Source organism: Scyliorhinus canicula, chromosome 1 (genome assembly GCF_902713615.1).
Source record: "Scyliorhinus canicula chromosome 1, sScyCan1.1, whole genome shotgun sequence".
NCBI lineage: Eukaryota > Metazoa > Chordata > Chondrichthyes > Carcharhiniformes > Scyliorhinidae > Scyliorhinus > Scyliorhinus canicula.
Genome location: NC_052146.1, coordinates 233,593,711 through 233,607,209, shown reverse-complemented (window position 1 = coordinate 233,607,209; position 13,499 = coordinate 233,593,711). Strand labels below are relative to the sequence as shown.

Here is a 13,499-nt window from a genome sequence, read left to right as displayed (position 1 = left end):
CGCTTCCCCCGGCGGCATCCTGCCTTTAGCCCTCTTTTTCTCTACTTTTCAAAAATGGCGCTTCACCCGGTTATGATTCTGGGCGCCTCATATAGAACATAGAACAGTACAGCACAGAGCAGGCCCTTCGGCCCTCGATGTTGTGCCGAGCAATGATCACCCTACTCAAGTCAACGTATCCACCCTATACCAGTAACCCAACAGCCCCCCCCCACAATTAACCTTATTAAAAAAAAAATTAAAACATTTTTTTTTTATGACTTGATCTTGGTGGGCCGCATAAAGACCTTTGGCGGGCCGCATGCGGCCTGCGGGCCGTAGTTTGCCCACCCCTGTCTTAGAGTATTGCCCTGGAACGCAAATAGCTAATTCTGATGCCTTGAGTTGCCTCCCACAGCCCACAAGCCTGACTCTCTTGCCAGCGTTGGAAGAGGTCTTGATGACCTAAAGTGTTTTAGACACATTACCAGTGTCTGCAAAATAATTCAAGGCCTGGACACAAAAGGACCCAACACTGTCAAAATTGAAGCACATGATCCTGAACGACAGAGTCTGAGGGCAACCCTCAGATGACATGAAACCTTATCTGACCAAGAAAGATGAACTCAGTGTTGAGGAAGAAGTCATTCTTGAGGTGTCCCGGGTTGTTGTCACCCACCCAGGGCAGCGTCTAATTTTACTGGAGCTGCATACATGCCCCCCGGGGAGGGGGGGGGGGGATTCTCTGACCCCCCGCCGGGTGGGAGAATGAATTCCGCCCCCGCCGTCCTCCCAATTCTCCGGCCCCCCCCCCCAAAAACCGGCCCGGCGTGAGTCGCGCCGCCTGCCTCGGAGAATGGCGGAGTCCGGCGCAATGGGCCGAAGTCCCGCCCGGCTGAGGCCGGTCCCGCCGGCGTAAATCAGAGTAGGTCCCTTACCGGCGGGACCTGGTGGCGCGGGCGGACTTCGGGGTTCCTGGGGGGTCGCAGGGGGATCTTGCCCTGGGAGGTGCCCCCATGGTGGCCTGGCCCGCAGTCAGGGCCCACTGATCTGCGGGCGGGCCTGTGCTGTGGGGGCAGCCTATTCTTTCCGCATCGGCCGTCGTGGTCCCTACGATGGCAAATGACGGAGTGAATCCCTGTGTTCATGCGCGGGGTGATGCCAGCATGCACTGGTGCTTGATTGTCAATAAATCTCCCTGTGGGCTTTGTGGAATACAAATTCCCCTATTAAGTGGGTGGTAGCTTAAGACCCGCTGTTCCAACCCGGACTGGCATCTCTGTAGGTCCCTGGGCTTGGACGCATGTGTTGTCAGCTGCAGCTGTGGCCTTTTTCATTACTGCATTAAAGGGGTCTGTTACTGGAAGACTGACCTTGGCGAAGTTATTACATTGTGCTTCAGCATCTTTTGACAGAGATTGGGCGGGATTCTCCGTTGGGAGTGTTTTCTGCTGTGCAGGGTGACGTGAAACCACATCATATCTTCCATCCCCAGTGTAAATTAATTATGTATCCAGGGGTTTTCACTGTCCTCAATGGCAGGGTGGGCTTGATGGCACACGTACTGCCATCATATACAGCCGCCATATTAAAAAGGCGCCCAATACCACTGACCCACTATTGCAGAAAGAAGATGGATCTTCTGAAGAAAGAAGATAGATACCCTGGAAAAATCTAAGGCTGGAAAATGGATCTCCTCAAAGACACTGAATCTGGAGATCCGCTTGATAGATGCTCATCCCACCCACTGCTGTGGTGTTCCAGTGTCCAGGGTTGATGGCGGATTCCTATCCTGAGCTCCAGAGGCAACCCTTCCTCTGGTAAGTCCCGACTCCTGCATGCCACACTGATCCCGACATGTTCTAGACGGACATGTTTCCCTGCTGGCTTTGTAAAGAATTGGGCATGAGGGGAAGGTTCTGATGGGCCTTAGCCGGCTTCTGATTCTGGGATGCAAATCAGTTTCACACCAGCCTCCAGTGGGACTCCCAATCCACCATGGTGGGCAGCATCGGGAGATCACTCTGTAACTTAATTCCCACCACCGGCAACCCTACCCCCCCCCCCCCCCCCCCCCATACCCGATCATTGCTCCCACCGGTGGGGGAATGGGAGAATTTCATCCACAGTATTTTGGTGTTGTGCTGTGTAAAGTAACGTAACATCATCATGTGTAAAATAATGTTCCTTGTATTCCGCAGGCTGCCATTCACATTTTATTTATTTATTTATACAGCTTGATGTTTTGGAGTTTATTCATGAACATGAATACATCCATGGTGATATCAAGTCAGCAAACCTGCTTCTGGGCTTCAAAAATTACAAAGAGGTATTGTACATATCCTGCTGATAAAACAGTTCTGCATGTTTACTTTATTTAACGAACAAAAGAGAAAAAGTACAAGGTCATACAGAGCAAGTGGATAAGAGCAAATGGCAAAAGACGTAGTGATGTGGCTGATTTAGGAATCTCAACCTTTTGTTTTCAAATCTGGAAGCTGTGAACCGTGACCGTCAAACATTTATGACCTGTTGATTGGATCAGATCTCCAATTGTTAGACTCTCCTGGCATTTACCCCATAAATATTAATACGTTGCAGATATTGTTGCCATGTATATCTTGTACTGCAACATCCTGAGTTATCCAAAGAGCTTTAACTGGGGTATGCATTTGTTGATGAGAACTGATAAATGGAGATCAAAGACAAACGTATTTGTAAAAATATTATACTTGAAGTAATGTAAAAGTGTAAGAATCTCAGTGACGAGAAATACACAGGGCGTGATCTTCACTACACTCGTGCTCAAATGTAATGAGGCCTGGGAATAGTGGGAGAGGCCAAAAACGGGAACTGTGCCAGGTGCCATACAGTTTGTGATGGAGTCGGCCTGCCCCCATAGGCGAATTCGGAATCTCACCGTAGCGTGGCGAAAAACCAATTATCACCACTTAAGCCCCATTTCAAAACAATGAACAAGAGCCACCTGTCATCCAATGGCCTGCTGTCATTCAGCGGCCTCCCCAGCAAGTGCTGACGCTGACTGGTACTGACGGGAGGGCTTCTGTGGGGAGCTGAGGATGTGAGTAGCAATCTTTGCTCACAGGCAAAGAGACCGGGGGCCCTGGGCTTGCCACGCCAGTGCTTAGCAGGGGGTGAGGAATCCTGCGCGGGGTGGGCTGCCATGGGAGGGGGGTGGGGGGGGGGGGGGTAGGTGCTGGGGGGGGGCAACTGGGAGTGCAATTGCTCGCGGCAACAACATGCCAACCCTTGGATCCCAACCCCATGCCAGGGGGCAACCCCTGTCCCTGCCATTCTGCCCCACCAATCACCCATAACCCCCACCAACTGCTGAGGCCTCTGGCTGCATGGCTGAAGGCTATTGCTAATAGGGAATTGGCAATCGTGGTTAAGTGAGCACTTGACACATACCAAGTGGGTTCCCGTGGGTAGGTGGCCTTATAGCATGTTGGAGTCATTGCCTAGCATTTCAATCACATCTTGATGCCTGGGCACTGTGTGGGAGTCAACATCGTATACACAGCAGCCAACATCCGAACACCCAGGGGATGGGTCACAGCTCCCGGGACAGGACGACGGCCGGTGGGTATGTGCCACGGGGAGGGGGGCAATGTTAGGCACACACGTGGTTCATAGTTGTGGGGGGGGGGGGGGGGGGGGGTGTGTGAAGGGAGGGTTGGGGTGGAGGGAGGGTTGACAGGCAAATTGAGGCCATGATGCAGAGCCACATGCGATTCAATCGGGAGGGGGGGGAAGCTTTTCAATGGTGAAACCACTGTCAGCTGACAATGCAGTTTATAGGATTAACTATAAAAAAGCCTCCTGGTGAAAATGGGTGACTCTACATCATGGCCACAACTCTCCTGTCGAACTACATTGCCATTAAAATAACCCTTGAGAGCACAAAGATGACGCAGGTATCTTTCAAATATTTTGCATGACATTGGTTTCACTTTATTCATGTGTACATCATTGTTATTTGTTGAGACAAGTTCAGTCAGAGAGCTAAATGTACTTACACATCTCATGGTTGACATGCATTGATGGCAACAGGGGAGTTAGAGAAATGTTCTTTATTGTGGAAGAAACAATGTTGTGCTTTTTTGTTCACTTTTTATTGGATGTTCGTGTTCGTGTCCAGTGTTGTACTCACCACTCTGTGGGACATAGCTGTACTTGCATTGCAAAGGGTTTTATCCAAGATCACTTTTAATGGGAATAACTGAAATGTAGGTGAGCTCAAAGCCTTTAAGGACTGTGAGCCAACACTCTGAAATGGACATACATTTGGACAGCACTGACCTCATCGTTTAGGCTGCTTATTTTCTGACCTTCCCTGATTGACACATTGTCCCCTTCTCATCACACCCAGACTGCCAGCCCCTTCTGACTTCACTCCTCCATGCCCCCAGCCCAGCCTCTGCCCTCCCCTACCCCCAACCGCAATTCTCACCACCTTCACCACTGACTCACCCTTATTGGTCTTAAGCATTCATGCGAGCCTCCATTCTCTTTCTCTCCTCCCTTGAACCAGAGTTAAACAAGGAAAACCAATGACCTGACACATAACTGCACAAAGACAACTTGTGTAGTCCACCGTTTAACTGATGGCGAACAAGGTACCGCAAGATTCTTGTCAGCCACTGACATTATCTGGAGGGTAGGGTTTTCTAAAAACCTCCACATAATGAATATTCATGTCTGCAAATGTATTGCAAGTACAAACCTGCCACAAGCCAGTATATAGCTTGTCACACCGCAAATACACTGCTAACTTTCTCTCTGCATCTCGCCCCGCCATCTGGATATCAGGATCCCGCCTAATTAACTCACCCCTTGCACCACATTTCTCGCTGTTATGGACCCCATAATTTTTCCTGATTATACTCTCTCTCTCTCTCACCCTGACTGTTTCCGCATCCCTAATCCCTGAAGTCCAAGAGATACAACTTGAAAGGATATTGTTGTCAATGGTTTAGCTGCACCATATGAAACACAATGTCAGAACCTACTGTTCACTCTTCCATCATTCTGGAATGCAAAGGCAACTTTGGATTGCCTCTCTCTATAGCAAATCCCCTCCCCTGTCTCCACCATTCCCACTCCAACAATAAGTGTAAAGATATCATGTACTTCTTTGTCATTAAGATTAAAACCATCCAGTTTGCTGCATCTGCTGATTCTCTCCTTTCCATGATCTTGCTCTTCGAATCTTCCTCTGAATTTGTCCCCTGTTCTAACCTTGAGCTCATATATTTCTCCACTTTCTCTCTAATGAAACCCATCCTGTAGATTTTTATGCAGGGTCAATTGCAATCAATATGGTGAATGTGTTGAGTTTTTCAATTCCCCCCCCCCCCCCCCCCCCCCCCCCCCCATACCTAGTGATTTACAAAGGCAGATTTTCTTCCATTTCCTCAGCTAGTAATTCCTGGACCAGATTGCTCGTCTGTCGTGAGGGCATATATATAGCTTTAGGTGCGCCACTCCACATTATCATCTTTTTTGTCACAAGTAGGCTTACATTAACACTGCAATGAAGTTGCTGTGAAAAGCCCCCAGTCACCACATTCTGGTGTCTGTATGGGTGCATGGAGGGAGAATTCAGAATGTCCAAATTACCTAACAGCACGTCTTTCGGGACTTGTGGGAGGAAACCAAAGTATCCGGAGGAAACCCACGCAGACACGGGGAGAATGTGCATAATCCGCACAGACAGTGACCCAAGCCGGGAATCGAACTGGGCACCCTGGCGCTGTGAAGCAACAGTGCTAAAAACTGTGCTACCGTGCTGCCCATCTAGTGTGGCTGACCAGGCGCCTCACCCCCTCTTTCTGCTAGCCAGTTGTGTGTTGGAAGGATTTGCAGGTTGACACACTTAACCTGTTGCAAACACGCCTTCCTTGGCCATCAAGCCGTGGGGGGGTGGGGGGGGGGGGGGGGGGGGGGGGGGGCTCGAACCTGGAGCTTCTGGCTCAGCAGAGGTAGGGACTCTACCACTGTGGCACAAGACTTCCTCATATATGTTGAGTTTAATTGGAGTATATGACAGGATGTTATACAGCAAAAATATACGGTCGTAACAAGTTGTAACAGGCCAGCTTGGTCAGGAAGACTGGCATGTGCAAACAGCTCTTCTCTTTCACTTTTTTCTCTTTCCTTTTCAGTGCTTTACTACTTTTTAAAGACTCCCTAAACTACCCAAGAGTGTTACTTCAAAATCACCATTGATCAATCCTTGAGAGTTTCTCTCCACCTCCTATTGCAACTGGAGCCCTTGCAAACCTTATTAATATACCCTTTTCCTGGATTCATTAATCACAACTCTATTGACCTAGAGTGGTCCCTTTTAATACAAGGTGCCTAATACTATGTTATGTTCTTTGTTCAAAGCATGGAGAGAAGTCCACCCTTATTATGCCTCTTTAGCATGCCCGGGATTGTTTTCCATGTCTCATTCTCTGCTGTTTCCTTTACCAGTTTCAAACATCGTCCCCAAGATCAAACCAGCCTTTAAACTGTTAAATCAGCAACCTCATTGTTCGCTGCTGTGTATTTTCATTTATTTCAGGGTTGCCCAGAGGCCAGAAATCCACTCTGTCGCTTCTCTTCCCTTAACATTTACTATAGAATAATTTATTATATTTACAAAAACACCGAGGCCGCGATCTAAAGGAAATGAAACTGAGTCCTGTGTCGAGCACGTTTAGCCGAGTGTTTCCCTGCACTTGCAGCGCCAAGAAAGATCACGCTATCTAACGGGCATCAGCAGGGAATGCTCCACCAAGGCTACACTTCGTCTCATTTCCAGCACCTCACATGAAACCCCCAATGTGACCCCTGGACCCACCTATTGCCCAACTCACCTTTAAGGGACCATAACACCCCACACACCATCTAATAAGGGCAGGGCTACCCAATCTAAAGTGTGGGCAAAGTTCCACATTGGCCACCTTGGCACTGCCAACCTGGCACCCTGGCAGTGCTACCTAGGGATGCATCCTGACAGTGCCAGGGCGGCACCCAGCTGGCACTGCCAGGGTGCCCTGCTGGCATCAGGGGAGTAAGGGTATCAACCTGCCAAGAGCCCAGCCACTCTGGGGCCCCCCAATCTTCTGGGCGACCTCCAAAGTATGTTCCGCCAGGTCCCCATTTATGGTAACGGAGCATCCCGCTGGTGGGGTAAAACAGAAATGTGGCGCGGCGGGGCAGAGAATCCAGCCCCATGTCTTTAATTAAATTTAAATTTAATTTACCATCAGCGGTTTTGTTGAGAGACTTTACCTGAGGTGGAAACCGTTTATTTCTTTTTTTCAAAGATCTAGTCGCTGTCAGCTGTTAGGGCTCTTTGGGATTTTGGGTATAGAGTTTTGGGAAGGATGAAAAAGCAGTGTCTCTGCGGGAAACAGAGATTTGATAGCGAGTCAGCAGTTCTGATGTAGAAAGTGACGGGATAACCGTGTTTTTAAAATAACATCCTTTTCATCTTATCGCTTTTAAATATTTCAGATTTATCTGGCAGATTATGGTCTCGCCTTCAGGTACCATCCGAATGGAGCTCACAAGCGATATAAGGAGGATGCCAAGAAAGGTCACAATGGGACAATTGAATTTACGAGTATAGATGCTCACAAAGGTGTAGGTAAGAATTACACCCATTCGGTTATCATAAAATTTACAGTGCAGAAGGAGGCCATTCGGCCCATCGAGTCTGCACCGGCTCTTGGAAAGAGCACCCTACCCAAGGTCAACACCTCCACCCTATCCCCATAACCCAGCAACCCCACCCAACACTAAGGGCAATTTTGGACACTAGGGGGCAATTTATCATGGCCAATCCACCTAACCTGCACATCTTTGGACTGTGGGAGGAAACCAGAGCACCCGGAGGAAACCCACGCAGACATGGGGAGAACGTGCAAACTCCACACGGACAGTGACCCAGAGCCGGAATCGAACCTGGGACCTCAGCGCCGTGAGGCTGCAGGGCTAACCTACTGCGCCACCGTGCTGCCCTTCCTGTGCAATTAATGATGTTGCCTGCCAGTTTGGGACAGCATTTATATTACATGACTTGTAACCTGCCACTTAAATCCAACCAACTCAGCTATAGTGGTTACACTGCACTGTGGGTTATGAAAGCTTATAGCTGACCCAGCAGTAAGTGGTGCCATCCATAAAACACCATACTGTACACCTCCAGTAAAGCCCTCTATAATAATGTTGTAAATAATGACATTGTAATTTCTGATAGCATAATTTGGAAAATAGAATTGAATTTGATTTGCTTGCTTCCAAATTCAATTGCTTCATTTTAGCCATTCTGTCCAGCCTGCCAGCTAGGGATTGATATTCGAAGTTTTTCGACTGTAAATTATTTCGGAAAGTCTTAGAGTACGAAACATGTACTTTCAGCAACTGGATTCCTGATGCCTTTCAGAGAAGCTTTGCACCAATCTTTATTCTGCACTTGCAGCTGCATGCTGTCACAAATAATTATTTTAAGATAAGCAACAATATGGATACAGTGTTGTGCTTGGGGTTATTGTTATGTGGCACTTCTTTATAAATCATAGTGCCAGCAATGACTGGTGTGTAGGTGAATGTTGACACTTTTATGATGCAGTTTCCTAATTCGGATAATGTGACACGGGACTTTTCAATGCATTTTGAAATGGAGTGCTGCGCCCTCGTCAGTAATTTGATTGTGTCATAGATTGTCTAATAGAATAGAAATATGTTCTGGTGTAGTTTCTTACCTATCCTGAAATGGGTATGTGTATTTAAATAGGGCTGGAAAAATGTGACGCAACAACCCCATTTTCCATTGTGCCTGCAGGAAACATTTTAAAGAGCCAAGTACAGATTTAAAATCTTTGCAGGTTAATAATTTCGCCATAGATTTTGAAATTATTTTAAATATTAATTTTTGCTCCTGCTAATTACATTGCCCTTTGCATTGATGCTGATCATTGTGCGATTGCTTCCCCCCCCCCCCCCCCCCTCCCCACACCCTTTTTAATCTCTTAATACAGGGTGCAAATTGGGTATGCTATTCTACATTCCTTTGTTCATATATTTCTACAAACATGTATCGGGGGGGAACTCTCCGCTGGTTGGAATCGCACCTGGCACAAAGGAAGATGGATGTGGTTGTTGGCAGTCAATCATCTCAGCTCCAGGACATCACTGCAGGAGTTTCTCGGGGTAGTGTCCTAGGTCCAAACATCTTCAACTGATTCATCAATGACCTTCCTTCCATCATAAGGTCAGAAGTGAGGATGTTCACAGATGACTACGCAATGCTCAGCACCATTCGCGACTCCTCAGACACTGAAGCAGTCCATGTCCAAATGCAGAAATACATGGACAATATCCAGGCTTGGGCTGACAAGTTGCAAGAAACATTCACACCACACAAGTACCAGGCAATGACCATCTCCAATAACAGAGAATCAAATGATCACCCCTTGACATTCAATGGTATTATCATTATTGAATTCTCCACTACCAACATCCTGGGAGTTACCATTGTCCACAAATTGAACTGGTTTATCCATGTAAATACTGTGGCTACAAGTGCAGGTCAGAGGCTAAGAATCCTATGATGAGTAACTAATTTCCTGAAACCCCAAAGCCTGTCACTACCTACAAGGCACAAGTCAGGAGTGTGATGGAATATTCCAATTGCCTGGATGAGTGTAGCTCCAACAACACTCAAGAAGCTCGACACCATCCAGGACAAAGTAGCCCACTTGCTCCCCCTTCCACAAATATTCACTCCCTTCACCACCGAAGTAGCAGCCAGTGTACAATCTACAAGATGCACTGCAGGAACTCACGAAGTCTCCTCAGGCAGCATCTTCCAAACCCACAATCACTACCATCTAGAAGGACAAGTGTAGCAGATAAATGGGAACATCACCACCTAGAAGTTCCCCTCCAAGTCACTCAACATCCTGTCTTGGAAATATATCTCCATTCCTTCACTGTCTCTGGGTCAAAATCCTGGAACTTGCTCCCTAACAGCACGGTGGGTGTACCTACACCATATGGACTGCAGCGATTCAAGAAGGCAACTCACCACCACCTTCACAAGGACAATTAGGGATGGGCAACAAATGCTGGCCTAGCCAGCGAAGCCAACATCCCGTAAAAAAATGAATTAAAAAAAATGTAAATCTATAAAGAAGAGGAGCAACATAAACTAGTGAGGCTGCAGTGCATGAGTATGCTACCTATTTGTTGATACCTCATCGCAACACCTTATAACTTCCTGTTGATTCCCTGATTCCCTATTCCTTCTATTTTGTCTTTATCATTTTTGGATCATGGATCATTAATGGAGACACTTCTCAGTCGAGCAGAGGAAGTGAGGAACTCAAAACGTGCAAAATAGTACACTGTAATATAAAGTTTTGCATCTTGGGCAGAAGAGTCCAGACATTATAGCATCCAGCTGATTGGAGGGATTTATTGGTTAGTTGGTGGCCAGTGGATTGGCCAGGGACAGTATTCTACCTGGCAACAGACAGTGATTAAGTCCGGACAGGTGGGGATTTTTTGAGAGAACCCAGCAGAAGTCACTGAACCCTCAAGGTGGACGCAATTCTCTCTCTCTCCTCTGCTGCCTACTGTCTGAAGGCTAAAGCCTCGAGACTCTGAACGAAGAAGCTGTCACTTTCTTTCTCTGTCAAATGATAGCTGCCTGCCATTTCTGTGAGTCTACAGTGAAAACTATTGCAAGCCGAAAGAAGAGATAACATCCATCAGAAAGCCTAGATGAAGAAATAAACTAACTGGAAGATGTCTATCTGAAACAAAGACTCTTATCCTTTTACTTTCATCATTATTTTACACCCCTCTTTCCCCTCTGTGTTTGTTTCTCTGTATGTGTATGCAAAGGGTGTGGCAAGTTAAAAGGTGGGGGTGGGGGGGAGGGGGTTAGACATTAGTAATGGTTAACCAGTTGCATTTGTTGTCTATTTCATTATAATGTTGAGATGCCAGCATTGGACTGGGGTGGGCACAGTAAGAAGCCTTACAACTCCCGGCTAAAGTCCAACAGGTTTGTTTGGAGTCACTAGCTCTCGGAGCAAAGCTCCTTTATCAGATGAGTGAAGAGATGGGTTCCACAAACTCATATATAGACAAAGTCAATGATGCAAGATGATACTTTGAATGCGAGGCTTTGCAGGTAATTAAGCGTTTACAAGTTCAGATGGTGCAAGTGGAGAGAAGGATAATCACAGGTTAAAGAGGTGTGAGTTGTCTCAAGCCAGGACAGTTGGTAGGATTTTGCAAGCCCAGGTCAGATGGTGGGGGGAGTGAATGTAATGAGACATGAATCCAAGGTCCCAGTTGAGGCCATACTCATGCGTGCGGAACTTGGCTATCAATTTCTGCTTGGTGATTCTGCTTGGCGCGCATCCTGAAGGCATCCTTGGAGAATGCTTACCCAAAGATCAGAGGGTGGGCCTGTAAAGATTTAGTGACTCCAAACAAACCTGTTGGACTTTAACCTGGTGTTGTAAGACTTCTTACCATTTAATTATAGTTACTGTTAATAATAAAAAGTTAATTGTGCTTAAATTTACAAACCTGGTGACTGTAGTTATCGGGCATTGAAAGACCTCAGGTATTTTAAAATAAAAGTTAATTTCAGCCGTGTTACAACTCTGGGTCAAATGGGACTGGAATTGACTGTGCACTAGCCCAGGGTGTCATAACAACCTGAGAACACAGGCAGGTGCTTCCACCGACATTGGCCTAAGGAAGACAAGTACAGAACCGTGAAGAGGATGTGGAACAAAATGTTTTCCTGGCTGAAAGGCACACTTATGCCACACTGCTACAGAAGGCTATTTATTCACAGTCAAAACTGACAACTCCACAGAACATTTTCTCTTTCCTGTTATTGACATGTTGTCATCTGCAGAAATTCTTTATGCACATCAGCCAACATAATTCATCAAAGCCACATCTCAGCCGTTTGCAAAACTCATCCAGAAAAGGTCTGTCACCATAGTTTTAATCAAAACCATTGTGTGTATATATATATATATTTATATATATATGCTTCCGCTTGTCGTGCTGAGTGAACTATAAATTCTTAACTGCAATTCACTGTTCCTGCTTGGTGTTCCTGGAGTAGCCGGTGGACATCCTAAGTGCGACTTTTGATGTGAGGAGCTGTCAATCACAGAAAGCCTGATTATAAACATTGTGGTTAGCATCAAAGCAGGATAATTGAGATACATTCATGCATGAAGGGAAAGATAGATAAACAATCCACCAAACACCTGTCTCTGGACTAGTAGAACTATTAATCACTGGCTATTGCAATACATTACTGTGAGAAGTTAAATGGGAGTTTTTCATTTCAAAAGCTGTCAGGGGAATTGTAGCCTTTTCAAGTGTACTTGGTTTTCAAGGACGTCTCTGATGGTTTAAACACTTCTGTCTGAGGCAGCAGATATGAGAGTAAACTTGCTCAAAATATAAAAACAGACAGTAAAAGTTTCTACAAATATATAAAACAAAACAAGAGTGGCTCAGGGAAATATTGGTCCTTTAGAAGATGAGAAGGGAAATTTAATGATGGGCGATGAGGAAATGGCTGAGGAACTGAACAGGTTTTTTGGGTCGGTCTTCACAGTGGAGGACACAGCTAACATGCCAGTGACTGATGGAAATGAGGCTATGACAGGTGAGGACCTTGAGACAATTGTTATCACTAAGGAGGTAGTGATGGGCAAGCTAATGGGGCGAAAGGTAGACAAGTCTCCTGGCCCTGATGGAATGCAACCGAGGGTACAAAAAGAGATGGCTAGGGAAATTGCAAATGCACTCGTGATAATTTACCAAAATTCACTCGACTCTTGGGTGGTCCTGGCGGATTGGAAAATGGTAAACGTGACACCACTGTTTAAAAAAGGAGGTAGGCAGAAAGCCGGTAATTTTAGGCCAGTTAGCTTAACTTCCGTAGTCAGGAAGATGCTGGAATCTATTATCAAGGAAGAACTAGCGAGGCATCTGGATGGAAATTGTCCCATTGGACAGGCGCAGCATGGGTTCATAAAGGGCAAGTTGTGCCTAATTAATGTAGTGGAATTTTTTGAGAACATTACCAGTGGGGCCGTTGCTGTTTGTCATTTTTATAAATGACCTAGAGGAGGGCGCAGAAGGATGGGTGAGTAAATTTGCAGACGACACTAAAGTCGGTGGGGTTGTAGACAGTGCGGAAGGATGTTGCAGGTTACAGAGGGACATAGATAAGCTGCAGAGCTGGGCTGAGAGGTGGCAAATGGAGTTTAATGTGGAGAAGTGTGAGGTGATTCACTTTGGAAAGAATAACAGAAATGCGGAATATTTGGCTAATGGTAAAATTCTTGGTAGTGTGGATGAGCAGAGGGATCTCGGTGTCCATGTACATAGATCCCTGAAAGTTACCACCCAGGTTGATAGGGTTGTGAAGAAGGCCTATGGTGTGTTGGCCT

At 46.4% G+C, this 13,499-nt stretch overlaps 1 protein-coding gene across 7 annotated transcripts in view; it reads left to right on the top strand.

Annotated features, from left to right (window-relative positions):
- Positions 1-13,499, top strand: part of LOC119972493 (serine/threonine-protein kinase VRK1-like) — a 292,251-nt gene that overhangs the window by 180,778 nt on the left and 97,974 nt on the right. For all 7 annotated transcript variants that reach the window (XM_038809325.1, XM_038809308.1, XM_038809299.1 and 4 more), the window contains 2 exons: positions 2,216-2,308; positions 7,510-7,642. In XM_038809325.1, the coding sequence (XP_038665253.1) occupies positions 2,216-2,308; positions 7,510-7,642 (226 nt within the window). The remainder of the gene's footprint in view (positions 1-2,215; positions 2,309-7,509; positions 7,643-13,499) is intronic.